Below are 26,513 nucleotides of genomic sequence, written 5' to 3'. Positions count from 1 at the left end.
ACGAACACATACATTGGTTAACCCAAACCCTTAGCAAGATACTGAATATTACCATCATCCCAGAAAGTTCTATAAGTACCTTTTCAACAGTCACTGATTTTTTTTCCACTATAGATGGAAGATCAGTTTTCCCTGTTACAGAACTTAATATAGGTGAAATCAGCATGAACACTTTGGAGTAGGGTTATTCTAATCAGCATAACTTTTATTATTTTTCTTTATGATACTTTAATCACCACTGACATATAGTTGTGTCTTGTCCATTTTCTCTCCACTGGAATGGAAGGGGCTTTATTTTGTCCATTTCTCTACTTCTCGTTCCTAAAACCATGCCTGCCACATAGCAGGTACTCAATAAATTTTGTTAAATATGTTCCTGATTAAATGATCTTGAGTGAGTGAGCAACTGGGCAAAGAACCTGGCTTGGCTTGTAAATGCTTCTGAGGAAATGATTAACAAGGTCAAAAACTACTAAAAATTTCAAGTAAGATAAGAACTGAAAGGCACAGATTGAATTTAACAACAAAGAGATGATTTATTGTTGACCTTTGATAAAGCAGTTTCTGGGAAATAGAGCTGTATTCAGAATGCTCTGTGATGGGGTGAATGCGGGGGTTAGAAGTGTGTAGAAAACATTTAAAGAGAGCTAGTATGTAAAGCTTTCTCACCAGTGAACACACAGAGTAAGGAATGCTTGGTTGGTGGAAACGTGCAAGAGGAGATAGAGAACTGAGGGTTAGTTTTTGTTTTATAAAATGGGAGATTTTAAAGTTTGTTTATTTGTTAAATTGGAGAGACTTTAAAGGGTAATCAGGTTCTGATGTGAGGAGTCTGTGGACACAGTGGTTAGCAGTAGAGGAGAGAATGAGGTAACTGTCTTTGTAGTTTATGAGAAAGCAGGTCTTCCATTATCCAAGTTTGAAACCAATAGTTATTCATTCAGTAACTAAATGTGGTAATTTTTATTATAATACATTTCACCAAATTCTTCCACATTCACTCTTTTCAAAGCAAGGTCTTAGTTCAGTAGTAGATTTTGAAAATTTATATATAATGTTCTAGTGAGAGAGAGACTATACCTAAATACTAGAAAGGTGAGTATTACGGTTGAAGAGATGTGTGGCAGTTATAAATGAGCATGTAGATCCATAAAATTAAAGAATTTTATTGTGAAGTCTCATTCAGCCAAGTAACTTGTACCTACTGGGAAGTATTCATGAATTTCCACTATTGGGATATTTTTATCTCTTGTCAATTCCAGCCCACCTCTTTTCTAGGACCCATGGGTATAGCTTTAGCAGGCTGTCACTGTGAGTCACCCAGACCAATCCAGAGTATCATCCTTTGCTCTGCGCCACCCCTTCCCCTACCAGTACCTTCTTCCATCGTTGCTGCCCAAGGCCTTGGTTACCACCTACACATTAGGGACTCCGTTGTGACAACTGTTGTGCCCCAAGAGGTAGAATCTCACTTTGGGAGTGACAGCTCAGCAAGTTAATCTCTTCTTGGACCAGCTGTTGGAAAAATGAGGTGGGGCATGACAGGAGTTTTTGCTCTTACTATGTAAGAACCTACATAATATTATTGATTTTGCCTTTTCACCTGCATAGCCTAAAATACTTCCTATCTGGCACTTTACAGAAAAAGTTTGGGAAAGATAAATTCTGTTAGGAGCAAAAACACTGAAATTTGGAAGTGAACCCCTATTTTGGAAAAATTAAAAACAGTTGGCTAGGGATGCCTGGGTGGCTCAGTCAGTTAAGTGTCCGGCTCTTGATTTCAGCTCAGGTCATGATCTCAGGGATGTGAGATTGAGCCCAACTTTGGGCTCCAACGTGAGTACTGAATATTTATTGAATGTTAAATTGGAAATATTTGCAGTTTGCCCGAGATAAAACTAGAATAGAGCTTCCTAGCTCATTATATAAATGGAACACTTGGTTATGTTTATTTTTTACCCCTAATAGTATAATGTATTCCTGCTCACAAGCAAAGACATGGACCAAGTTAAATATTTTAAGTCATAAAAAAAAACACTCAGAGAATGGTGTCTATATATTATTCCAGTAGTAAGTATTTAAGAGCTCTTCTGTGTCAGAGGGTGTTTAGAGGGCCAAGAGAGGCCAAGCCTCTGATGCTGTGAAGTATGTGTAACAGCAGGCTGATCAGCCTGGGGCCTTGCATATGCAACCTATTACATAATGTCATATAGTGACAGGTTCTATGAGGAGAGATAGGTGAAGAGCTTAGTGAGTAGCTATGTCAGTAGTAGTGAGTAGCTATGTAAATTACTGTTATGTATATAACAGTATATAACTGTTATGTATATACTTGTATAATTTTAAGAAAATACTCTGCACAGAGTTTTTTACTTGCCTTTTTATTTTTCTCCAAGTTTTTATTTAAATTCCAGTTAGTTAACATACAGTGTAGTATTAGTTTCAGGTACAAAATTTAGTAATTCATCACTTACATGTAACACCCAGCACTCATCACAACAGTCCCCACCTTAATACCCATCAGCCACTTAACCTATTCTGCCCCACCTCCCCTCCAGTAACCCTCAGTTTGTTCTCTGTAATTAAGAGTGTTTTCTGGTTTGCCTCTCCTTTCCCCCACTGTGGTCTGGAGACAGTTGTTTCTTAAATTCCACATATGAGTGACATCATGTGGTATTTGTCTTTCTGTGACTGACTTATTTCACCCAGCCTAATATCATCTTAACTCCGTCCACGCTGTTATAGATGTCAAGATTTCACTCTTTTTGATAGCTGAGTAATATTCCATTGTGTATATTTACTACTTCCTCTTTATTCACTCATCAGTCAGTGGACATTTGGACTTGTTCCATAATTTGGCTATTGTTGATAATGCTGCTATAAACATCAGGATGTATGTATTCCCTCAATTCTGTTTTTGTTTTAGAGGAAGTATGAGTATTGGGTGGGGCAGAGGTAGAGAGAATCCTAAGCAGTCTCCATGCCCAACGTAGAGCGAGTGTGGGTCTTGATCTTGGCCCTCTGAGGTCATGACCTGAACCAAGATCAAGAGTCAAATGCTTACCGAATGAACCACCCAGATGCTTTTGTAGCCTGTAGGTAAATACCTGGTAGTGCTTTGTAAAATTTAGTTGTATGTCCATGTCAGTACAACTCACATTTAGCACATACTTAGTATTTATTAAGCACTTTTGCAGGCACTGTGCTATTTTTACACTGATGAGCAATATAGACTTAGACCTAAACCTTCATGAAGATTGTTGCTCTAAATATGTAGGTTTACCTTAATTCTTTTCAGTGTTCTTAATGATTCGTTTTTAAGTAGTTGCACACCAAGTGTAGGGCCCAACATGGGGCCTGAACTCAAGACTAGAGCTGAGATCAAGAGTTGAATGTATTTATAGTATTTCCTTGTGTGTATTATTGTTTAACAAATTATCCCCAAATTTAGCAGTTTAAAACAACAAAACATACCATCTTAAATAGTTTCTGAGGATTAGGAATCTGGAGGTGGCTTAGTTGGATGCTTCTATGCAGGTTCTCATGAGGTTGTGGTCATCTGGAAAATGATTAAGTGGAGCTGACCTAGCAAACCCAGGAGAACTGAATTCTGGCCTGCGAGGGGGACAGGCCTGGTCTCTGCATTGGCACGATCAGATATGGTAGGAAGTGGTAGTAAAGATGGCACTACGGGGACGCCTGGGTGGCTCAGTTGGTTGGACAACTGCCTTCGGCTCAGGTCATGATCTCGGGGTCCCGGGATCGAGTCCCTCATCGGGCTCCCAGCTCCACAGGGAGTTTGCTTTTTTCTCTGCCCTTCTCCTCACGCATGTTCTCTCTCCCTGTCTCTCTCTCAAATAAATAAATAAAATCTTGGAAGAAAAAAAAAATGACACTACAAAGAGCAAGATTGAAAGTCACTTTGAGAAATAAATCCTTAATTCCCCTCCCTGCAGCCAGGACTAGTATCTTGCCTATAGGTGGTTTCTCTGGAAGTTCTCTACCTTTGGGAACACCAGGCACACTTGAGGGTGCTAAATTGGGACATAAGTGACCTTTAGGAGATTAGTAAGTGAATAAAGTTATAAGTGAGTTTGCAAACCCCAGCATTCTTACCTACTCAAATCCCAGAATATTGACACCGGATTTTACCTTCTCACCCAGACTGAAATTATCTTCTATTGAAACCCCCCCATCCTAAAAAGACTAAAAATACTGATACCTATTTGTCCTCCAACGAAATAGCCTTGTTCTCTACTTCTTCTTCTTTTTTTTTTTTTAAAGATTTATTTATTTAGTTGACACATAGAGAGAGATCACAAGTAGGCAGAGAGGCAGGCAGAGAGAGAGAGAAGGAAGCAGGCTCCCTGCCGAGCAGAGAACCCGATGTGGGGCTCGATCCCAGGACCCTGAGATCATGACCCGAGCTGAAGGCAGCGGCTCAACCCACTGAGCTACCCAGGAGCCCCAGTTCTCTACTTCTTTAGTCAGTCCTACAATCTGCGCCCAGCCACACAAAGGCCCGTTTTCATATTTTCAGAGACATACGAGTAGATAGAACATATATTAAAGAAGGAGGTGTTGGGGCGCCTCCGTGGCTCAGTGGGTTAAAGCCTCTGCCTTCGGCTCAGGTCATGATCCCAGGGTCCTGGGATCGAGCCCCGCATCGTGCTCTCTGCTCAGTGGGGAGTCTGCTTCCTCCTCTCTCTCTGCCTGCCTCTCTGTCTACTTGTGATCTCTGAGTGTCAAATAAATAAATAAAATCTTTAAAAAAAAAAGGAAGAAGAAGAAAAAGAAGAAGAAGGAGGTGTTGTAAAAGCAGAATACCTCAAGAACCAAAAGCTCTTAGAAATCTAATTCATTGGAAGATTTGGGTAATAAAGGTAAAGAAATTTTCTAATAAACAGAACAAAAAGATAGATTTTTAAAATAAAAGAAATAAAATTGAAAATTTAGAGTACCAGTTCAAAGGGTCCGGTAAGAAAAGTTCCAGAAAGAGAGAAAATGGGAGGAAGTCCTTAAAACCCCAACAAATATGAGGGGCATAAATTTTCTTATTAAAAGGGCCCACCAAAATTCAGGATAATGAGTGAAAATAAATCTGTATTAAGATGCCTTGTTGTGAAAATTTTAGTACGTTGGGGCCAAAGAAAAAGTTTTTTTAAATTTCCAGAGATTTTAAAAAGGGACTGGAAGCAGATCTCATACTTACCAGAATGGCATTGGAGTTCTCAGAATCAACACAGGAAGCTATTAGGCAACTTATGTTGAGGGAGATTAAATGCAATCTAAATTTAATAACTTACATGATCCCGAGTTAGTTTTGAAGCATTTTGTAACTTATGTTTACTGGATGCAGCTTAAGCAAACTATTAATTTTTTTACATGCCTTTTTTACGTTAAAGTATGCATACATGTGTGCACCTTGCTTAGGGAATACCTTTAGTATGTATAATTGTTGTGTAAGAAAATAATTTAGGGGTACTTGGGTGGCTCAATTAGTTGAGTGTCTGATTTGAGTTTGGCTAAGGTCATGAGACCCAGCCCTGTGTCAGGCTCCATGCTCAGTGGGGAGTCTACTTTAGATTCTCTCTCCCTCTGTGCCCCTCCACCTGTTCTGCTGTTTCTCTCTATAAAATAAATATCTTTAAATAAAAAAGGGGGGTTTAATTATTAAAGACCTCTCCAATCCAAAAAGAAAAATTAGATTGGGCCCCTGGGTTTAAGAGAAAGAAAAATACTTCCATTTCTTCTACTTTCAATTGAAAACAAGAATGTTACAATCAGAAATAAGCAGGTATTTATATTTTATATTTAACATTTTTCTTCTAGGAAACGGGAATCACAGAGGAGAAAACAAGAGTGGGGAAAATAAGAGATTGAGTCTTTGAGATGGAACAGAAAAAGATGAAATTGGGCTGTCCAAAAACTGAGGAGTTTCACCAAAAACAAGAGGGAGATAGTTGTATACAAAAAGACACTGAATGCATATAGAAGAATTATTGTGGAGCAATTTCACCCCATACTTTTTTTTTTTTTTTTTTTTTTAAAGATTTTATTTATTCATTTGATAGAGATCACAAATAGGCAGAGAGGCAGGCAGAGAGAGAGAGAAGAGGAGGAAGCAGGCTCCCCACTGAGCAGAGAGCCTGATGCGGGGCTCGATCCCAGGACCCTGAGATCATGACCTGAGCTGAAGGCAGAGGCTTTAACCCACTGAGCCACCCAGGTGCCCCTCACCCCATACTTCTTTAATGCAGTTTCTCCTAAAATATTTTAGATGTATGTTTTTTAAATTACCAGCAAAAGTGGATAATTACCTCATTAACATTTTGTGCCTTGAGTGTGATACTGGGCTGGAAATTCCTCTACTTTTGATCAAACTTGTCTTTAATTAATTAATTAATTAGAGAGGCAGAGCATGAACAGGAGGAATGGCAGAGGGAGAGGGAGAAGCAGACTCCCTGCTGAGCAGGGAGCCCAATGCGAGGCTCAGTCCCAGGACCCTGAGATCATGACCTGTGTCGAAGGCAGCCGTTTAAACTACTGAGCTACTCGGGCACCCCTACCTACATTTGTCTTTTCTGATGATAAATTTTCTATGATATAAATTAGTAACATTTTAAAATTTTAGGTAATACTTTATCTTCCTTTCTTGACCATATTTATTGAGTTTCCAATACTGTTAATAGAAAAGGAATAAGAACTTAAAGGGTACTAATAATTGGGAAAAGAAACTTTTATGTGTGTGTGGAGTGTGTATATATATACATATATATATATATGTGTGTGTGTATATATATATATACATATATATACATATATATATAAGGTGTGTGTGTATATGTATCCTTATATATATATATACATATATATATAAGGTGTGTGTGTATATGTATCCTTTTAAAGTAAGACTTGTAATTTTCCTGATTATATATAAGGAATGATTTTTCAGATTGTCTTAGTTATCGTATATTTTTGTTTTGCATTTTTGTTAAAGGTGGGAACAGAGAAAAGATCCTCATGGTAGAACTTACTACGTGGATCATAATACTCGAACGACTACATGGGAGAGGCCACAACCTTTACCTCCAGGGTAATGTGACAGCTTTATACATCTCCAGTTGTGTTTTATCATACATGTGATTTCTTAAACTTACTTATTAATGATTCTTTCATTGTGCATGTTCTGTTTCCTTCATTTACTTCTGTGAATAATTTCAGTTAATAAGATTTGTTATATTGTATCTCTTCTACAGTTAGTCTGAAGGGGCTTCATCAAGAGATTGTCAAACACTGGCAAGAGTTACTGAGAGTACTTGTCATTTTGATCCACTTTTAGTGCTTGTCATTAGTTTTTAAGGAATGAAAGGTGTATTTAGGAAAATTTGTATGTATGGTTCTCCAGAGATAGCGATCTAAGGTATGTTACATGACGTTTAATGATACAAGAGATGCGAAAGTGCTTCAAAGTTATCTAAAAGATTACTCTAAGTAAAATTGTATCACATTATGGCTTTAGTTAAATGAATAAAAACATTTCTATTACATGCTAAATAAATTCATGCTTGTTAGGCTGTCATTCATGATCATTCACAAACAGACCTTCCTTTTTATTTGTGTTCTTAACTCCTTATATCTATTGTGCTGATAGCTATTCGAATTATATTATTTATATACTTCTCAGACACTATCTGAGGGGCACCTGGTGGCTCAGTCTGCTGAGCATCTGCCTTTGGCTCATGTCATGATCCTGGGGTCCTGGAATAGAGCCCTGCATCAGGCACCCTGCTCAGTAGGGAGCCTGCTTTTTCCCTCTGCCCCTCGCCCTCCGCTCTCAAATAAATAAATAAATAAAATCTTCTAAATACATGCATATATATGTACATAGAAAAAAAAACCCACTTTGCCAGTTCCTACAGTATCTTCCTTATTGTCTTTGCTGCTCACTCAGAATATCTGTCCTTCCAGATGTAACTTAAAGTCCAGAAAATTCAAAGCATAAATGTTATTTTTGTGCGACTTATTGCTGAAAGGATTTTTAAATCACTGTATGAGTTAATGGCACAGAGAAGAAGTGTTTGCAAGGGAGCTGAGATGGGGCAAGTAGGAGAACTCTCTAGGCTTGCCTTGTCCCTTGAATAAGCTATGTAACAAGATCAATGGCACAAATTGACTTACAGTTCTCTGAAACTGGGAGGGTGGGGGAGAACTTCAGTTGGTGGTGAAATAGGAAAGAGCATTTTGTTTTGAGGGAATATTCAGACAAAGAGATGATAAAGGGAAACATACGATATACTTGGGACCAGCAAGTAGTTATTTGACTCTCATGTAGCTCCCTTGAAAGATCTTAGGGTAGAGGAGGCTGAAATGGTGAAGGGTTTCATTTTAATGTCATGTGGGAGAGCTCTGATAGGTGGGATGACATGATTGCATCTGCATTTGTGTTCAGCAACCAGATAACGGCTGGAAGGTTAAAGACCTGTAAGAATCAAGTTACAGCCCTGAACTTGGGCAGGTGCTAAGGGGCAGATTGCTAGGTGTACAGTGAGCACTCAGTAGCTTCTTAACCAGAAAAAGAGAAAGGGTAGCCAGATTGATAACTGGGACTTTTCAGTCTTTGGCCCCTTTTTTAGATAGTTCTCAGAAATCATATAGTGGTAGAATGGAAGGCAATTTAGCCCCCAAAAAGCAGGTTACATATTCAAAATTTTAAAGATATGTTCTGCCTCTGATTTTTAAATTATATGAGTGAAGTATTAACTAAATACTTACCAGTTTCTGTTTAATTTTTATTAATGCTTGTTTTGTTTGTGGCAGTTGGGAAAGAAGAGTTGATGATCGTGGCAGAGTTTATTATGTGGATCATAACACCAGAACAACCACCTGGCAGCGGCCTACCATGGAGTCTGTTCGAAACTTTGAGCAGTGGCAGTCTCAGCGGAACCAATTGCAAGGAGCTATGCAACAGTTCAACCAGAGATACCTCTATTCGGTAATAGCAGATTGTAAGATGTTCATACAGCTCTTTCCTCCAGGCATTTGCTCTTTTCTACTTTGGTGATTTTTAAATGTTATAGACTGCACTGCAAGGTATTTTTTTATTTACTCTTTAATAAATAATTCTGATATACATACATACTAAGTTTTTTTTAAAATTCTGGTTTACTAGCAATATTACAGCTTTTGTCTTTTTTAAGTGGTAGTTTGTAAGTGAAATTTCTTAATCGAACAATATGGCTTTACTAATTCCCAGTTCTTTGCCTTTAATTATAATCATTTTGTTTGCTCCTGATTTTATTTAAGACCAGTCTTGCCCTTTTCCAGCTGTTCTGATTCCCATTCCACATTGTCAGAAACAGCTTAATGTGTTTGACCTACCAGAGATATTCCTGGGATTGGAGATAGTGTTGTCCAAAATATCTAAGCTATTTGAAAATTTGACCTATTGATCATCCATTTATTGCCAAAGCAAACATCCACAAGAAGACGTGGGGTAAAGGGAAATCTTCATTAAACAGGTTTGATCACAGGAAGTGGAAAATATAAATTTTAAGTACCAGACAACTCTAGAGAGTGTTTTGAGGCAACTTGAAAACCTGAAACATAGAGGCTAGCAGATAGGGAGGAAATAGGAAAGACACAAAAAAGAAAACTTAAATAACTCTTTTCCATTATCTTGCCTCAGGCTGGCTCTTTCAGCTCCATTTTCTTCACTGGTTAAATAATAAGTTCTCATTTGCAGGTTGACCCATTCTCCTGGTGATCTATAACCAGCAGAGAGGGAGGGGGCCAACCCAGCTTACATAGCATTTCCTGCTGCCACCAGCTGGTTCTTTGGTAATTTGTACAGAAATCTGTAGTAAGATTTCACTGTTGCTGTATGTAGTAAACAAGAAATTAGGTACTGTGTGCTTTTGTTCTGGGTCATCTTAGCTGTATATATGAAAGCCTCGCAGAAACAGGGCAGAATCGGGTCATAGGGATGTAGTAGAAGTGTGTTCTGCAGAGAACATCCTTAAATGGGTTGAGTTGTAATTATCTAAGTATAGCACAAGTCTGGGATGAAAGTCCCGGCTAATGCATACATCAGCTCAGTAATGTCACCTGTTAACCCAATTCTTTGTGCATCATTACCATGCTTCATGGGCTTCATTCCCCACCGTACAAAAGAAGATGGGGAAAAGGGAGTGAGAAGGGCAGATGGCTTTTATCTTGCAAGCCCTGCCTTTTTACTTGTAAAGGGGTGTCCTTACCAGGGACTTCAACCAGTACTCGCTGACTAGACTTGGTCATTCTGCCAACTCAACTGTGAGAAAGGCTGGGAGTGGAATATTAGACGGACACATTGCTGTCTCGAACAAAACAGTGATTTGAGTGTCATGGACGGAGGTGTGGGAAGTGGATATTAGGTAAAATTAGCATCTATTAAAAGGTTATAAAATATTATGTATAACTGTCATTAAGATGTAATTTTTCAGGTGATGATTTTTACATTTGTCGTTCTTTTAAATTGATAGTGCAATGTTTATATTTTCTTCTGAATATATTTCTGGGCAATATATGTAGGCATGAATGTTTATTTATGAATATATAAAAGATACTAATACTAAGATAAAAGTTTACAAAGATGATACTGGATTTTAATGTTGATTTTATTAATAGGTGTGTCTTAAAGGGAACTGTGATTATTGTTGTAATTTTAAACAAGTAATATTTTTCATTTAAACACCATAATTTTCTATATGCTCTTCTCACTTCACTCCCAACAAGTTATTATAGAAGGGCTAAACAAATTAAAAATTAATTATTAGATTGAAATCTAATTAAATTAAAATGTTTAAAGAATTAAAATATTAATCTCAGTATATTATTTCTAAATCATCCTAGAAAAATTAATGATTTTATCAACTGATGGGCCCCTCTTAACTCATGACATTTTTAAATGTACTTTGTATCTTGAAATCACTCTATTTACATTCCTTTATTATATTTTTTAGAAAATTACTATAAAATATTGTTCTACAAAGTATTTAGTTTATCTCTGCTTTTATATTAATGTTTTTATTTTTCCCTCCAACCATTTCTCCAATCAGGCTTCAATGTTAGCTGCAGAAAATGACCCATATGGGCCTTTGCCACCAGGCTGGGGTAAGCTGATATGTTGTTGATAAAAATGTCTGAAGGTATATTTAGTAAAGAGTGATTAAATGCTCTGCTCACTCTATTTTTTAGAAAAAAGAGTGGATTCAACCGACAGGGTTTACTTTGTGAATCATAACACAAAAACAACCCAGTGGGAAGATCCCAGAACTCAAGGGTATGTGCGTACTAAGCCCTTCACTAAGTCATCTTACATAGATCTATGGATAAAATCAAGTAAATCTTGATTCTAATGTTTTTAGTACCTAGAAGATACTCACCTTCTGACTGTAATGTTATCTTTTAGCTTACAGAATGAAGAACCCCTGCCAGAAGGCTGGGAAATTAGGTATACTCGGGAAGGTGTTAGGTACTTTGTTGATCATAATACAAGAACTACAACATTCAAAGATCCTCGCAATGGGAAATCATCTGTGTAAGTGAAAACCTGAAGTCTTAAATGCTATTTAATGAGGACATAAAAATTTAGCTTCAAATGCTCACTTCTGCAGCACATATACTAAAAATTTAGCCTCAAGTTTAGCAACAGATTGTACTTTGTGGATCAAGAAAACCTATGTAAGTAATAGCCTGGTATACCCATTTTTGCTTTACATTACTAGAGAAGGAATTTGTAGCACGTAATGTGTTAATAGTAACGCTAGCAAATATTTCTCTCGTGATTGCTATGTGCAGCATAGTACTCTACGAGTGTTGTATAAACTACTCATTTTATCTCCCAACGACCCCTTGAGAGAGATACTATTATTTTCCCTTTTTCAGTGCCGAAACTGAGACTTATGGAGCATAACTAACTTGTGCAAAACCAGACAGAAGGGAATGGAGCTGGTTTCAGACCAAGGCAGTCTGTTCACAGAGTCTGTGCTCTTAACTGCATATTATGGTACTACAGTTCATAAAGGAATGAGATGTTAACACATTTGAATTTTCCAGATAAAAATATGTTAAAATAGAGCTCACCTTCATCCTTAAACTCTTAAGTGTGATATCTTTGCATCACAAAGAAAATAGAAGCAACCATAAAAGGGTTTTTTGTTTTTTGTTTGTTTTGCTTATTCCTACTGTCACATCTGCCCACCTCCCAGCATCTGTTTTCCTTTTTGATCCTGTAGATGAACTGTCAATGTTCCTATCAAAGACCAGTCCCTTTGCTGGCACTCTGGATATTTCCCCCTTCTTTCCCATTTAATTGCTCCAGCAGTTACCATCTTGCTATCCTCCATCATCAGTTTTTCTTCTACTGAATTAAATCTCATCAACTGGTATTTCTCCTAGATGAAAAAACAAATAAAAACACAACATTTTACCTTCTAAATTAATTCTTTGAAAATTCTTATTATTACTGGCCTTTAAAGAAAAAGTACCTGAAAGCATTATTTCTACATTGCTGTTTCTAATTTCTCTTTCAAACAGACTATAAGGAAGTTCCACTGACCCTGAATTTGTTAAGGACACCAGTGATCTCCATCACCATTGTTAATTGTTAATTCAGGGGTTAGTTGTGTTCCTGTCTCATTTAATTTAGGAGCATTTGACACAATACATTTCTAGCTACCTCAGCTTGAGAGTATGTCCAGAATCCACGTAGGTCTTACCATATCCACTGCCACCACATGGTCAGCTGGAGTGGTGCCTCTGTCTGTCTGCTTTCTACCACACCTCTTACAGTGTAATTCTTAAAGCAACAGGATTGACTTTTTTTTTTCTCCCTCTATTGAGTATAAAGTCATTCCTTCACACAAAAACTTCTCAGTGATTTCCCATCTCGGAGTGAAAAGGAGAGTCCTCACAGTGGCCTCCACAGCCTTATAGAATGTGACCTGTTACCGCTTCAATTTCATCTCTGTTTTCTCCCCTCATTCACTCTCCTTCAGCTTCACGGGCCCCCTAGCTATACTTCAAGCACCTGGGCTTTTACCTCTGGGTCGTAGCTTTTATTCTGCTCTTTCCCCAAATATGTACATGACATAATACCTTTCCTGTTTTTGCTCAAATATTAATTTGCCCGTGAACTCAGCACTGTTCACCATTTCAGAAATTTAAACTTCTCACTGTACCACTCCATGTCTTTTTTACACTGCCTTTCTGTTTCTCTCTCCCTTCTCTCTCCCTTCCCCCTCCTCCTCTTTGAGGAGCAGGAGTGATAAAACATTTACTCCCTTCTGGGGTGCCTGGGTGGCTTAGAGGGTTGAGCTTCTGCCTTCGGCTCTGGTCATGGTCTCGGGGTCCTGGGATTGAGCCCTGCGTCAGGCTCTCTGTTTAGCCAGGAGCCTGGTTCCCTCCCCTCTCTATGCCTGCCTCTCTGCCTGCTTGTTACCTCTTTGTGTCAAATAAATAAAATCTTAAAAAAAAAAAAAATTATCCTCTTCTAACACACTGCATGTATAGTTTACTTCTTTATTTTGTATCTTGTCTGTCCCCTTCACTGGTATATAACCTCCACAAAAACAGGTTTTGTTACCTATTTTATTAACAAATAACACTCTCATTGGCTAGAAGAATGTCAGGTAATACTATATATTTCACAGATATTTGTTCAATAAATTCACTTGAACCTAACAACATAAGAGAACATTTTCCATCCATTCCAAAATGTTCCCTAAGATCATGAAAGGTCTTTGTGCTTGTATCTTAGGTTCTCCCTCAAAAGGCAGAATACCTAGGCCTTCTCAATGTGAATTGAACCTGTCCCCCCATACCACCCACTCTGCCTCTTCCCTCAGCGATCAGTTGAGCTGTGTGACCTGGATGTCACTTGTTCTTAGAAATTACTTTTGCTTTGCATACATGTCAGCAATGTTTCTTTCAGTTTGAGGTTAGGTATAAGTTATGATAGAATTTCTTTTCTTGTTCTTTTCTACCTAGAGCTTCTGTCCTCCTTAGTTTTAAGTATTATCAGAGTTGGTTTTTTTTTTTTAATAGTCAGTAATAAACTTAATATTTCATTTAACTGACTTCTTTACAAAAGACCCATACATGCATGCAATCTTGCTCTTTGTGTGTGTCCGAGCTGCACAAGCCTCTTGGCCCACCAAATGTTATCTGCTGTCCCAGCAAGTAACTTTCCTGTGGTCATTTCTAGGACTCTGGTATACTCCAGTTTCATACTGAATATTAAATATCCAATTTTATTTCAGATTAATATATGTTTGTTTGTTTTTTTCCTTTAGAACTAAAGGTGGTCCACAGATTGCTTATGAACGCAGCTTTAGATGGAAACTTGCCCACTTCCGTTATTTGTGCCAGGTACTACAGTGGTAAATAAATCTTATGTTCATAACCATTTAGTCTTATCTTTATACTTACCTTTACTGCACCATACATGATATCATGGTATTATTTTTGTTTTTAGTCTAATGCACTACCCAGTCATGTAAAGATCAATGTATCCAGGCAGACACTATTTGAAGATTCCTTCCAACAGGTAAGGAAGATTTTATCAGAAGAAACAATTATATTCTATATATATAAAGGGAGTTAGGGTTTAGAAATTTTAAACCATGACTGCCACTTACTGAGTGTCCCTAATAATAATAGTCATAATAAACCCCATCATGTAGCAACTGATTGCCATGTGTTTGGCACTGGCATCTTATGAGTATCATTTCATTTAATTCATCCTCACAACATTCCTTTGAGATAACGGCTACCATTAAGTCCATTTTAAATGAAGCTTAAAAGGCTTCTGGAACAAGTTGACACATTCTGACAGTTACTTTTCTACGACTTCATTAACTCAAACTTAAGTCTTGATAATACTACCAAATTAAAATTAAATCAGTATCCCTTCAGTAATCCTAATGTTCATTGTCCTCCTATAGGTTTCAGTTTAAAGATTTTCAGTTTAAAGATTAGGATCCCAGAGAGACCTCGTTTGAGCCACACTAGTTAAGATGGGAGTCCCTGCTCACCTCCCTCATAGTCCCATTCTAGCCCTTTATGTATTCTTTTCAGTAACACACAGCACCACGTGACCCATTTTGTTTCCCTTACTAGAGCTCCCATGGGAACACCAGCTACTTCATTTATTGCTGTTATGCTCAGTATCTAGAATAGTGCCTTGCACATAGCAGGTTTTCAGTAAACATTTTTGGTGAATGAATTAAATCTAATGTTTCTGCCTTTCCTGAATGATCTGCAGAATATTTACAGATTAAAAATCAAAATATTATTAGTTCTTTTTTTCTGATGTTGTGGAGAATTTTCCTAAGTCTCTCATTCTCCCCCCCCCATACACACACTAAGTATTACAGTGATGAACTGAAAGTCCCTGTGTATACAGGTACACAGCGATTTTTACATAAACAAGCCAAAATGTAATAGCGGCACTCAAAAATTAGAGATGTTCAAATCCTAACTTTACTAGCTGTTGGAATTTGGGCAAGATACGTAATACAGCTGTTATCAAAACTTTTTTGGTTTGAGTTTTAATAAATTCCTAGCTTGTTATAAGCTGTTTGAGCTTTCTTGTAGTAAGTGTATATCATCCAGATTCATGAAAGATTTTATTTTGCTTTGTTCTTTGGTGTGGGGAGAAGCAGGGTCTGTTTGACAAGCGTGACTGCCTATGAGGCGAAGTCCTGCTGGTGAGCTCTGCTGTCTCCCAGACATGGCGGTCTTGGCTTTGGTTTTGACATGTGTGGTGGAAGTGATTGTTATCCAGAAGTAAAGCCTGTTTGCTAGAATCCTACTGTAAGCTTTTAAGGATTATGAAAATTGGGTTTACGTATTGTATAAATCCTTTGCTTTAGCTGAGTTCCTTTAGTACTGAGAAATGGAATAGTGGTATAAGCAGGGCCCAAAACAAGCTCTTTTGCTTTTCATCAAATGTTGAAAAATTTGCAAATCACTTTTTACAAGATTTTGGTAAAATTTGAGGAGCAACAGGGGAAGGAATATTTTATAAACTTAAAAGCTTTCTGTGTCACTCTTTCTTGCCACTAACCCAAAGTAGAACTACCATTTGATAGTAGAAGAGGGGAAAGAGATTTTAGAAGGTGAATCACAGAAAGCTTAATAGAGTAAGGTATAATATATCTACTAGTTCATGGAACACATCAGCTGATCCCCAGTTGAAGGCATTGTTGTATGAGATAAGGAACTGTGTAACTTTGGAAATGCAGATGAAATTTAAATTGAATTGTTTTGGAAGAAGCTTATGCTGTATATGAGTGTTTTAAGTATCCATGTTTTTGTTTTTAATTAGATTATGGCATTAAAACCCTATGACTTGAGAAGGCGATTATATGTAATATTTAGAGGAGAAGAAGGACTTGATTATGGTGGTCTAGCAAGGTAAAATAAAAAAACACACATCTGCTTTGAAATAAGTATGTCTCCATTGTATGCAATGGATGTATTCTTGAAAACATACATTTTTTCAGTAGCAATCCAAAGTTATTTTTAAAAAACAAAAAATATTAGTGCAATTCTAGAGGTAAGCATTACTATAACTGTTGTGGTTATCCTATACATTTTCTGTGCATTTATAAAAATTTGTATGTATGTGTAGTATAATACATATTTGCTGGTTTTTTAAAACAGAATTGATGATACAGTATGCACAATATAGCAACTTCATTTTATTGTTTTGTATTTCATGGACATCTTTTCATATCTTATATGGAGCTAGTAATACTACTCCTTTATTTAATGGTGCTAATATTTCTCTGTGTAATATTACATTTTATGTAGATACCGTAATTAATGGATCAGCATACATAAGGTTGTTTCTGAATTTTTACTATGTAATAATGTTTTATGTTTCTGTTTTAATCCAGTCTGAGTCTTTGAGAATAGTTTTTCACATTCATTAAATACATTCATTGTTAACAGTAGAAAATGTGAAGCAATATGAGTGGGAAATCCTTTTAATTTTTAATTTTTTTAATGAATAACTATAAAAATTTTTGCTTTGCCCAAATATAATTTGACAACAATTTGTTTTTTAGCAGAACACCCTCATTAAACCTTTTAAAAGTATTAAACCTTTTCACAGGAACAGATCTTTTTAAACTAGTATTTCAGAGGTGTACAGAATTACAAACTCACAATTTCTGTATAGCGGGCAAAAAGAGATAGATGGGAGCATATTTGTGGAATTATCAGAGTTGGTTAATTAGCATATTTTCTTCTCTAGTCCATTATTAAGCTTTTTCAGAAAAGAAACACTACCTATCATATCACATCTATTGTGATTTATCTCATTTTCAGGAATGTTCAGATATTAAAAAGATCTACCTTAGAAATGAAATACGGTTTTGTTTTTTACAGTGTCTGACTTTGTAACATTTGTATGTTTGTCTGTACTTAGAGTCACCTCAGCTGTTTGGGTTTAGTTTCATGTTTTGAGGGTTTTAATGCATATATTCAGTTACTCGGTAACATGATTTTCTTATTCCTGAATTCTTAAATTTGATTCATGTTTTCATGTTTTGATTTATTCAGGAGTTCACAAGGGTGATACACTCCTTTAGTTTTGCATGTTTGAAAATGTGTTTTCAGTTGCTTTTGTATATAAACAGCTTCACTAGATACAAATTTCTTATGCAGCAGTAGTTTCTCCACCACTTTGTAGACATTACTTCCCTGTCTTCTAGCATTGAATGTTACAGCAGGTGAAGTAGAAGGCCAGCCCCTTGTAGGAAACTTTTTTTTACCCCCTTTGGATGCCCACACAGTCCTTTTCCTTGAAGTTTGTTAATTTCATTGTTGATTGTTTTATATCTTTTCTTAGGAACATATTAAGATCTTTCTTAAGGGAAATTTTCTTCTATTATGTCTTTGAATATTTTTTCTGTTCCATTTGTTCCATTTTTCTTCAGGAACATCAATCATGGGTATGTGGAATCTTCTTTGTCAGTCTTACATGTCTGTCATCTTTTCTCTGATTATTTTTATCTTTCTTTTCAGTTTTGTTTTGATTTTCTCAAACCTGTCCTCATGTCACTGTATGCAGTACTGCCCTACATTTTGTTGCTTCTAATGTGATTTTTCTTCATTAGTGGCTTTACTGTTTTCTTCATTTTCTTCTCTAGGCTCTGCTACCTCATCTGTTGTCTCATAATTTTTTTAACCTCTACTATCTCTTTAGTTTATTTGGGAGTACAGTAAAGGATATGCTGAAAGTGAACTCTTCCACTTCTTGTTATAATTTTTCTTTATTTTCTTTCAATGTCAGGGTATATAGGTCAGATACCAAGTACAGGCTTTCTTCTTTTGAATATATTCAGTTTTCTCTGGGCTGCTGTTTGCTAAAAGTGATCTGCAGCAACTAGAAAGTTTATTTCTAGTTTTTTGTTTTGTTTTTGTTTTTGCATCTGAACCAATTATCACAGATCTGTCAGTCCTTTCCCCTGGGGGCCTGTTTTAACCTGAGCCTTGTCACAGTGTGAAGTCACTTGGTTCAACTACTACTTTGGGACTGGATTTAGTTTTGTGAATTGGTGTTTATCATTTCTTACTTGATTTTGTTTAGGAAAAGATTCTCGTCTCTACCAGTCAGGCAATTTCTGAGATGGTATTTTTAAAGCTTTAGAAAAACTTTTGTGAATGGGCTTCCAGGCCAGATTTAGCCTGCCTAATAATGGCACCCATTGTGATTTTAAATTTTTTCCCATTATTTGACAGCATTAAAGAAAATCACTAGATTATGCTTAAGAATCAAGATTTCTGGCTTCTCTTTAAAAACCCTAGACCCACGTTCCCACCTTCTCACATGGCATCAGTTGGCTGAATCTGCATAGCTGATTCAGTTCTGTGGGATAGATACACTTTTTCACTCTGCACACCACTGCACTGTCATCTAAGGGTGGTGATTATCTGCCTAGAAAGAATTTTTCCTTAATGGGGGGATTGTGGCTAAGTAGAGAATGTGAAGCCCATACAGAGAAAGAAGCCATGTGTACTGATCACTATAAGCATTTGAGCTTGGAACCCTGCTTAGAAGAAATTATTATTGAAAGTCTTGCAGATTGGGTTTATTTTGTGATATGAATTATTAATCTTTTATCTAGTTAGATTTCATTATTAGACTTTGCTAAATAAGGGGAAGTAGGTGGTGATACGTTACAGAATGCTTATCACATTTAAAGATGCCATGTTTTTAATTTTAGTTCCATTTGTAATTTGTTGGCAATAAAACTAAAACTGCTGCATAGCCGCAGTACTGTGTATGTCAGTATCAGCAGCAGATACTTAACTAAAACCAATCCCCTGGGGGCCTGTTTTAACCTGAGCCTTGTCACAGTGTGAAGTCACTTGGTTCAACTAAGTGAGAGCTGAATGCCTATGAGTTAAGGATACAAAAATGTATATGAACACATGACTTTTGCTTTTGAGGAGCTTTTAGTCTAGTTGATGGGCAGGTCATGTGCAGGAAAATGAATAATATTGTGATTGTTATCACAGTACCACAAAGCGTTCAGTGATTGATACAAACAAATATGATGAAAGTGGGATGAGTCTCAGTTGGACTGAAAGCAAGTGGGACCTACCGAGGCTGAGTTGACACTGAGGAGACATAACCCAAACAAAAGTGTGGCAGAGAAATAAGCCTGTTACCTGTGAGTAGCACCAAGTTTGTAGTTGGGCATCATAGGAACTGCAGGTAACTGAGCAGAGGTCCAGATCTTAGAAGGACTTAACTGGAGGGCTAAGGAATTGGTCAGCAGAGTTATGAAAGGCTGTTGAGCAGAGAGATGATATGTGTATGGGTGTATCTAAGATTTGTTTTTTAAATTCATGTATGTATGAATGCTAAAAAATAATACTATTTTCTTTTAGAGAATGGTTTTTCTTGCTTTCACATGAAGTTTTGAACCCCATGTATTGCTTATTTGAGTATGCTGGCAAGAACAACTATTGTCTTCAAATAAATCCAGCATCAACCATTAACCCAGACCATCTTTCATACTTCTGTTTTATTGGTCGCTTTATTGCTATGGTAAGTTCTTATTTTCTTCTACTTATTTCAGAAGTATTTTGGAGAGGACTTAATGATGCATGTTATCCTTGGTTATGTGTATTCACATATTTTGTTACCAAGGAAGTTTGCCTAGAAAAGAGAGTACTGTATTTTTGGTGTACCTGTATGAAATCAAGATTATGAATATAAGGATTATCAATGCAGCCACTTAGTCTTTAAAAGTCCTTTCATTTTATAAATTAAAGTTTAATTACGGTGTGACTACTTCTGAATAAAAAGAAAATCTGAGTTGTATTAAAAATTGCACTTGACTGGGGCACCTGGGTGGCTCAGTGGGTTAAGCCGCTGCCTTCGGCTCAGGTCATGATCTCAGAGTCCTGGGATCAAGTCCCGCATCGGGCTCTCTGCTCAGCAGAGAGCCTGCTTCCCTCTCTCTCTCTCTCTGGCTGCCTCTCCGTCTACTTGTGATTTCTCTCTGTCAAATTAATAAATAAAATCTTTAAAAAAAAAAAATTGCACTTGACTGATGTTTTGGGAGTTCTTTTCTTTTTTTTTTTTTTAAAGATTTTATTTATTTATTTATTTGACAGAGAGAGAGAGAGATCACAAGTAGGCAGAGAGGCAGACAGAGTGAGAGAGGAGGGGAAGCAGGCTCCCTGCTGAGCAGAAAGCCCGATGTGGGGTTCGATCCCAGGACCCTAGGATCATGACCTGAGCCAAAGGCAGAGGCTTAACCCACTGAGCCACCCAGGCGCCCCATGTTTTGGGAGTTCTTAGAGCTTTGCAGAAACTCTTGTGGGACTCTTGTCTTTTCAGAAATGTTGTATTTATTTGTACTTTCTGTCTATTCACTTAGCAAATATTTATTAAGCATCGACTATGGTATCATTGTATGACAGAGATGAGACCATGATAAAAAGACACAGTCCCTGCTCTCAGGGATCTAAATTCTATCAGAGGGAAACAGAATAACACACAAGTATGTGCTGAGGGAGAAGGAATGCTGCTTTTCTATATGGCATGATTAGAGGTGGACTCTTGGGGGGGTAACACATGAGCAGAAACTGAAAGCAAGGGATTGAATGATGCATATATCTTGGAGAGTAATATTCTAGACATAAAGGAACAGGGGAAAAAAAGGTTCCAATGTGGAATTACATATTTCTTTTTGTTTTTTTAAAAGACTTTATTTATTTATTTGGCAGCACAGGTAGGCAGAGTGGCAGGCAGAGGGAGAGGGAGAAGGAGGGTCTCTGCTGAGCAGGGAGCCTGATGTGGGACTTGATCCCAGGACTCTGGGATCATGACCTGAGCTGAAGGCAGCCGCTTAATGACTGAGAATTATATTTTTGATTGAAAAATGGCATGTGTGGAGCAGAGTATATGAGAGAGAATTTGGTGGGAGATGGGGTTGAAAGATAACTGTGTGAGACTTCTGGAAATTCACAAAAGGGTTTTGAGCAGGGAATGTCATGAGACTAAAACATTTACATGCAGATAATGATAAGTAAGAAGAAAGAATTTGATGAAGTCAAAGGGATAGGGAATATGGGAGCAATGACAGTGAGTAGGAGAGATGAAGAGATCTGTGCACACATAGAAGTATGAGGTAATAGAGTGTATAGATTCAGATGCTAGTAGTGAGCAGATGTGGTGGAACACAAAAATTCTCTTCTGGTGGCTTCTGTTTCCTCAATGATACAGAAAGCAAGATCATTAGCTCAGAGTGAGGAGTAGGGAAAAGTATTTGAGGAATAATAGTCCCCCGGGAGAGAAAGTACAGTGGGGAAGTACAGTTAATCAGGCAGCACTAAGTTCCTGCTGGAGGTTGTTGGTCAGGAACTAGTCAGCATGGTTGTGTTTGCATTTCTCGCATGTTCCAATACCCAGGCATAGGCATGCAGTAGGTTAAGGGTTGTGTTTACCTGGGCTTTGCATTTTGCCAGAATTTCTTTGAGGAGAGGCTGGGTTTGAAGGTGTACACTGGAGTAATTTTAGTGATTTGATGATGGAATCAAAACTGAATAAGGAGAGAATAACTTTGTTGAGAAGCTGAGAGATAGTGATAAGGTTGCATGTATTGTTTAGATCCAAGGGGGATCAGAAATTACAAATACCACTACAAAAGGCAGTAAGCTAGGAAATTAGGTGATGGTTAAAATTGTGTTTGTGAAAGAATGCTGTTATTGCTAGTAACAGTATCTGATGTTAAAAAATGTTTAGCTAAGAGCACTAAGGTTACTGAAAGGACTAAAAAGGGTATTAAGCAAATCATCATTGTAGATATTGAAATGTCTAAAATTATGATGGTGGTGTAGAAGAACATAGCATTGAGGGCGTAATAAGGAGAAACTTCGAGATCTAGGGTTGATGGCAGCAAAGTGGGTGCAGGGAAGTGGCCATGAGCCACTCAAGGAAATATGAAGCTATGAACTTTAAGATGGGCAGATTTGGGGAGAAGGAATTAGTAATGAGCAACACCTGCCCTACTTCCAGGCCTGTTGACATGAGGGGGATGGGAAAGAAACAGCACCCCTGTGGGAGGACTTGGGATGGAAGCAAAGTCTTCAGAAAAAGGCTAGATGTTGTTAAATCAAGATGCTAAAGTATCTACAGGGAAGGAGTGGGGGGAGGATTTTGTTAATGATGGATCACGAGCTTTAGAAGGCAAGCATAAGAGATGGTTTTGGGAGTTAGGGAGGTGTGAGAAATGGAATTGGATATTGAGATGGATGGGCAGTTGGTGGTGAAAGTCGGGGTGTGAGGAGGGGGTCTGGTGCTTTTTGTGTTGGCTGTTGTGAGCAGGAGGAAGGCAGATGGGGTCGGTCTTGCCAGGTGCATGCACAGGAGCCCTGAGGCTCCATCTGTATTTCTGCCTCCATTTAGGCCAATTTAATTTATAAAACATACTAGAAGAGTGGGGTTTTGGTACTGTTCTTTGACCATTCTCGTTGACAGTTATTGGTAGGACATGATAGAGTTAAGTGTTTGAAGTCATGTAACTGTAATTTGTGTGTCATACTTAGCATTTTGCATAATATTTTGGTTTTCATGATTTATCCTGGTTACTTTTATTAAGTGCTTATTTTGCTTGTGAAGCCTCATGATTTCTGTTATTGTGCTCTGAATAAGAAAAATACTGTTTTATAAATTTTTAAGCAAAACTTTTTATTTCTCTTGGCAGGCACTTTTTCATGGGAAGTTTATTGATACTGGTTTCTCTTTACCATTCTACAAACGTATGCTAAGTAAAAAACTGACTATTAAGGATTTGGAATCTATTGATACTGAATTTTACAACTCCCTTATCTGGATAAGGTTTGAAGATTTATCTTTCAATAAGACATTTTCTTGGAGCCAATTTAGATACCATGTTAATTAGTTGATATACATTTGTATCACCCAGAGATAACAACATTGAAGAATGTGGCTTAGAAATGTACTTTTCTGTTGACATGGAAATTTTGGGAAAGGTTACTTCGCATGACCTGAAGTTAGGAGGTTCCAATATCCTGGTGACTGAGGAGAACAAAGATGAATATATCGGGTAAGGTGATACACCTGATTGACCTTAATCTCTAGAGCTTCTGGAGTATGTCAGAACTAACTCCTCTATCTGTGCCTTTAATTTGACCCCATGTTCACTCCTCTGGGAAGCTGTTGCACATTCATTCCTCCTTCCATTTATCCTTTTTTGTCACTTGCTCTCTACTCTGACAGGACTCAAAAATTCAAATGTACTAAAATAACTTCTTTGCCTTATTTAAGTTCTTCTCAACAGTATCAGTGTTCTTGAAATAAGACACTTTCTCACTTCTGCTTGCTCTAAGCATTCTGACCTTTGTCCAGATCAAAATTTATGGAACTTTAGGACTAAAAAGGGCTTTGCAAAGACTGGTGCAGTTTCTTTATTTCTAAATGAAGCACCCAGGGTGCTCTGTCAGGTAGTAGCGAAGCCCATTCCGCAGCCAGCCTGTGCCCAGCACACTGATGCTCAGTTCCACTTCCAGCTCACTTTTCCTCTTTAACTTAGTCTTTTCACAGTACCTGCCACAGCCTCTATCTTGAAACTCTCTGTTCCCTTGAATTCCATGATCCTGCACCATATGGATTTTCTTCACGTACTGTGTAATGATGGTTATCTAAATCTCCATTTCCTAAATGTGCTCTAATATAAGAGTGACCAAAAACTAACCACAACCAAGATGGGATGATCAGAATAGTTTCTGGAAGGCTTATTCTGGTATCTTTGTGGAGGACAAACTGGGAGGGATAAATGAATGAATGGAAGGAAGTACTCAGAGATCAGAACACAGAGGCTCTTTCATTCTCCTAGAAATTGAGTATTGTAGGCCTGAAACAAGACACTGTAGAGATGAAAGTGAGGAAATGGAGTTTTGAGGATATTATAGAAATAAAATAGTTCAGATTCCATAACCAATTACATGTAGTGGGGAAAATACCAGCAAATGATGTATTTAGGGTTTCTGGATTGGTTAATAGTTGGCATGTTTTAGCAGGATATTCAAGGAGAGAGGACTTTAATATGTGAGGAGGAAAGCAGGATTTGGGAATTTAAGAATTATTGGCTTTTCTATGATAGTTAAAACTTAGGTAATTGAGGATAGCATCTTCAAGTAGTAAATAGTGAGAAAAGAAGGCAGAGATCTCAGTGATAAACATTTCTGGAATAGTGAAACCATTAAAGAAAACAAAGGAGTAGCCAAAGTTAGATCAGATCAGGAATGGTAATACTGACCAGGGAAGAACTACATGAGACTTGGGAATGCTGATGCCCAGTGTGCAGGAAGTTCACATGCAGTAGGAATAATTTTGAAGGGGGCATCTCGACAATTTAGAACTCTTTGGTGACATTTATGAAGAAAGTTGTTTTGTTTTTCCCCCTGGGAAAGATGTTGAAAGTCCCAGACCATTACAGTGGTTTAAAATTTGGGTGAACAGGAGGTTGTAAGTGGAGGCAGTGACATATAGAGTACTCTCTTAATTGGAGTGGTGGTAAAGAGAGGAAGAGAATAATTAAAAAGAAATACTGGGTTGAAGGAAGGGTTTTGGAAAATAATAGTCTGAGCACCCATGTGGGTAAATGGGAAGAGGGTAGGATGGTAGAGTTGAGGGCATGGGCAAAAGAGGACGAGTACTTGATGAACAACAGTTGTGGAGGCGGCAAGGATGAAAGGTTTGTCTTAATAGAGAAGGTGACCCAAGAAGCAGAGGAATGTGGATAAGTTGCCTTTCTTTTATCTGCTGGTATGGCTGGCTTCTTCCTCATCAGTAGCCTGTGCTGTTCCTCTCAGGGACCTCCAGACCCATTTACTGTCCGTGAAAGGCCCCTTGTGGGGGTTCTGCATTGCCATACAGATTCTCTTCCTTATTGCTTCATTACATTTCCCTCCTCGACCTCTGCTTTTTATGTCTTCTCAGAATGTTTTATTTTCATCTTCTTTTTTCTGTTCTGTTAGGAAATCTTCATGTTTTCTCTAATAAAACGAGCATGTAGAGAACCAGTTCTCCAGCTTCAAACCTTCTCAAGTCTTCTTGGTGATGGAAAGAGAACCCGTTGAATGACTGTAGCCTTTCCCTTACTGTGTCAGCACACAATATTTGGGATTATTTGTTTATACACGTACAGGAAAGAAGTGCTCAAATGTGGCTGTTTCACTGACAAATAAAAAACTTCCTATTTTGAAGAGCATCCTTTTTAGCTACTGATGTGCTGGAACTGATTTCCTCATGGGGAAGCATGTGTTAACTCTTAAAACTACTTACATATACAAAATATACATATATATATATATATATATATATATATATTTGGAAAAAGAGAAGGAATTTAAGAAGTACTTTGTGTTTCTAAGCTTTCACCTCACATGACAAATTATTTTTAAATAACATTTTTATTTTCAGTTTAATGACAGAGTGGCGTTTTTCTCGAGGAGTGCAGGAACAGACCAAAGCTTTCCTTGATGGTTTCAATGAAGTCGTCCCTCTTCAGTGGCTGCAGTACTTTGATGAGAAAGAATTAGAGGTGAAGCTTTTTTATTATGCTATTTAGGAAATGTTACTAGGAGGATGAACTGTTCTTGTGCTTCTACAGGAGGATGTCCACACATTTTTAAATGATGTGGCATAGTCTTGAATCCTCTTATTCATGCCAGTGTTCAGGGGGGATTGAAATCCTAGCATGGGGTGATGGTCTTAAGTTCTCTGAATCATAATGATGTCATAGGTACAAAAACACTAATCAGTGCCTGTTGTTAGGGAGCCTGAAGAGTGTTATCTTATTAATAACTTGAGGAACTTACTGAAATTCTGGTTTTCTGATGAGTTGCCCCAAAGATTGTTTCCTTAGGTCATAAGTTCTTAGTGGTCTTAATTGTGTTTAGACTTTTTAGAAGTATATCAG

General features: G+C 37.5%; 1 protein-coding gene across 4 annotated transcripts in view; it reads left to right on the top strand.

Annotated features, from left to right (window-relative positions):
* Positions 1–26,513, top strand: part of WWP1 (WW domain containing E3 ubiquitin protein ligase 1) — a 114,044-nt gene that overhangs the window by 71,769 nt on the left and 15,762 nt on the right. For all 4 annotated transcript variants that reach the window (XM_045063147.1, XM_045063146.1, XM_045063145.1 and 1 more), the window contains 12 exons: positions 7,001–7,096; positions 8,821–8,995; positions 11,097–11,151; positions 11,236–11,320; positions 11,450–11,578; positions 14,334–14,409; positions 14,516–14,587; positions 16,370–16,458; positions 19,948–20,107; positions 23,274–23,407; positions 23,496–23,636; positions 26,015–26,135. In XM_045063147.1, the coding sequence (XP_044919082.1) occupies positions 7,001–7,096; positions 8,821–8,995; positions 11,097–11,151; positions 11,236–11,320; positions 11,450–11,578; positions 14,334–14,409; positions 14,516–14,587; positions 16,370–16,458; positions 19,948–20,107; positions 23,274–23,407; positions 23,496–23,636; positions 26,015–26,135 (1,333 nt within the window). The remainder of the gene's footprint in view (positions 1–7,000; positions 7,097–8,820; positions 8,996–11,096; positions 11,152–11,235; positions 11,321–11,449; positions 11,579–14,333; positions 14,410–14,515; positions 14,588–16,369; positions 16,459–19,947; positions 20,108–23,273; positions 23,408–23,495; positions 23,637–26,014; positions 26,136–26,513) is intronic.

This window comes from Mustela putorius, unplaced genomic scaffold, assembly GCF_011764305.1.
Source record: "Mustela putorius furo isolate JIRA1106 unplaced genomic scaffold, ASM1176430v1.1 tig00003846_pilon_pilon_pilon, whole genome shotgun sequence".
Lineage (NCBI taxonomy): Eukaryota > Metazoa > Chordata > Mammalia > Carnivora > Mustelidae > Mustela > Mustela putorius.
Note: the sequence above shows the minus strand (reverse complement) of the source record. Positions and strands in the feature narration are given on the sequence as shown.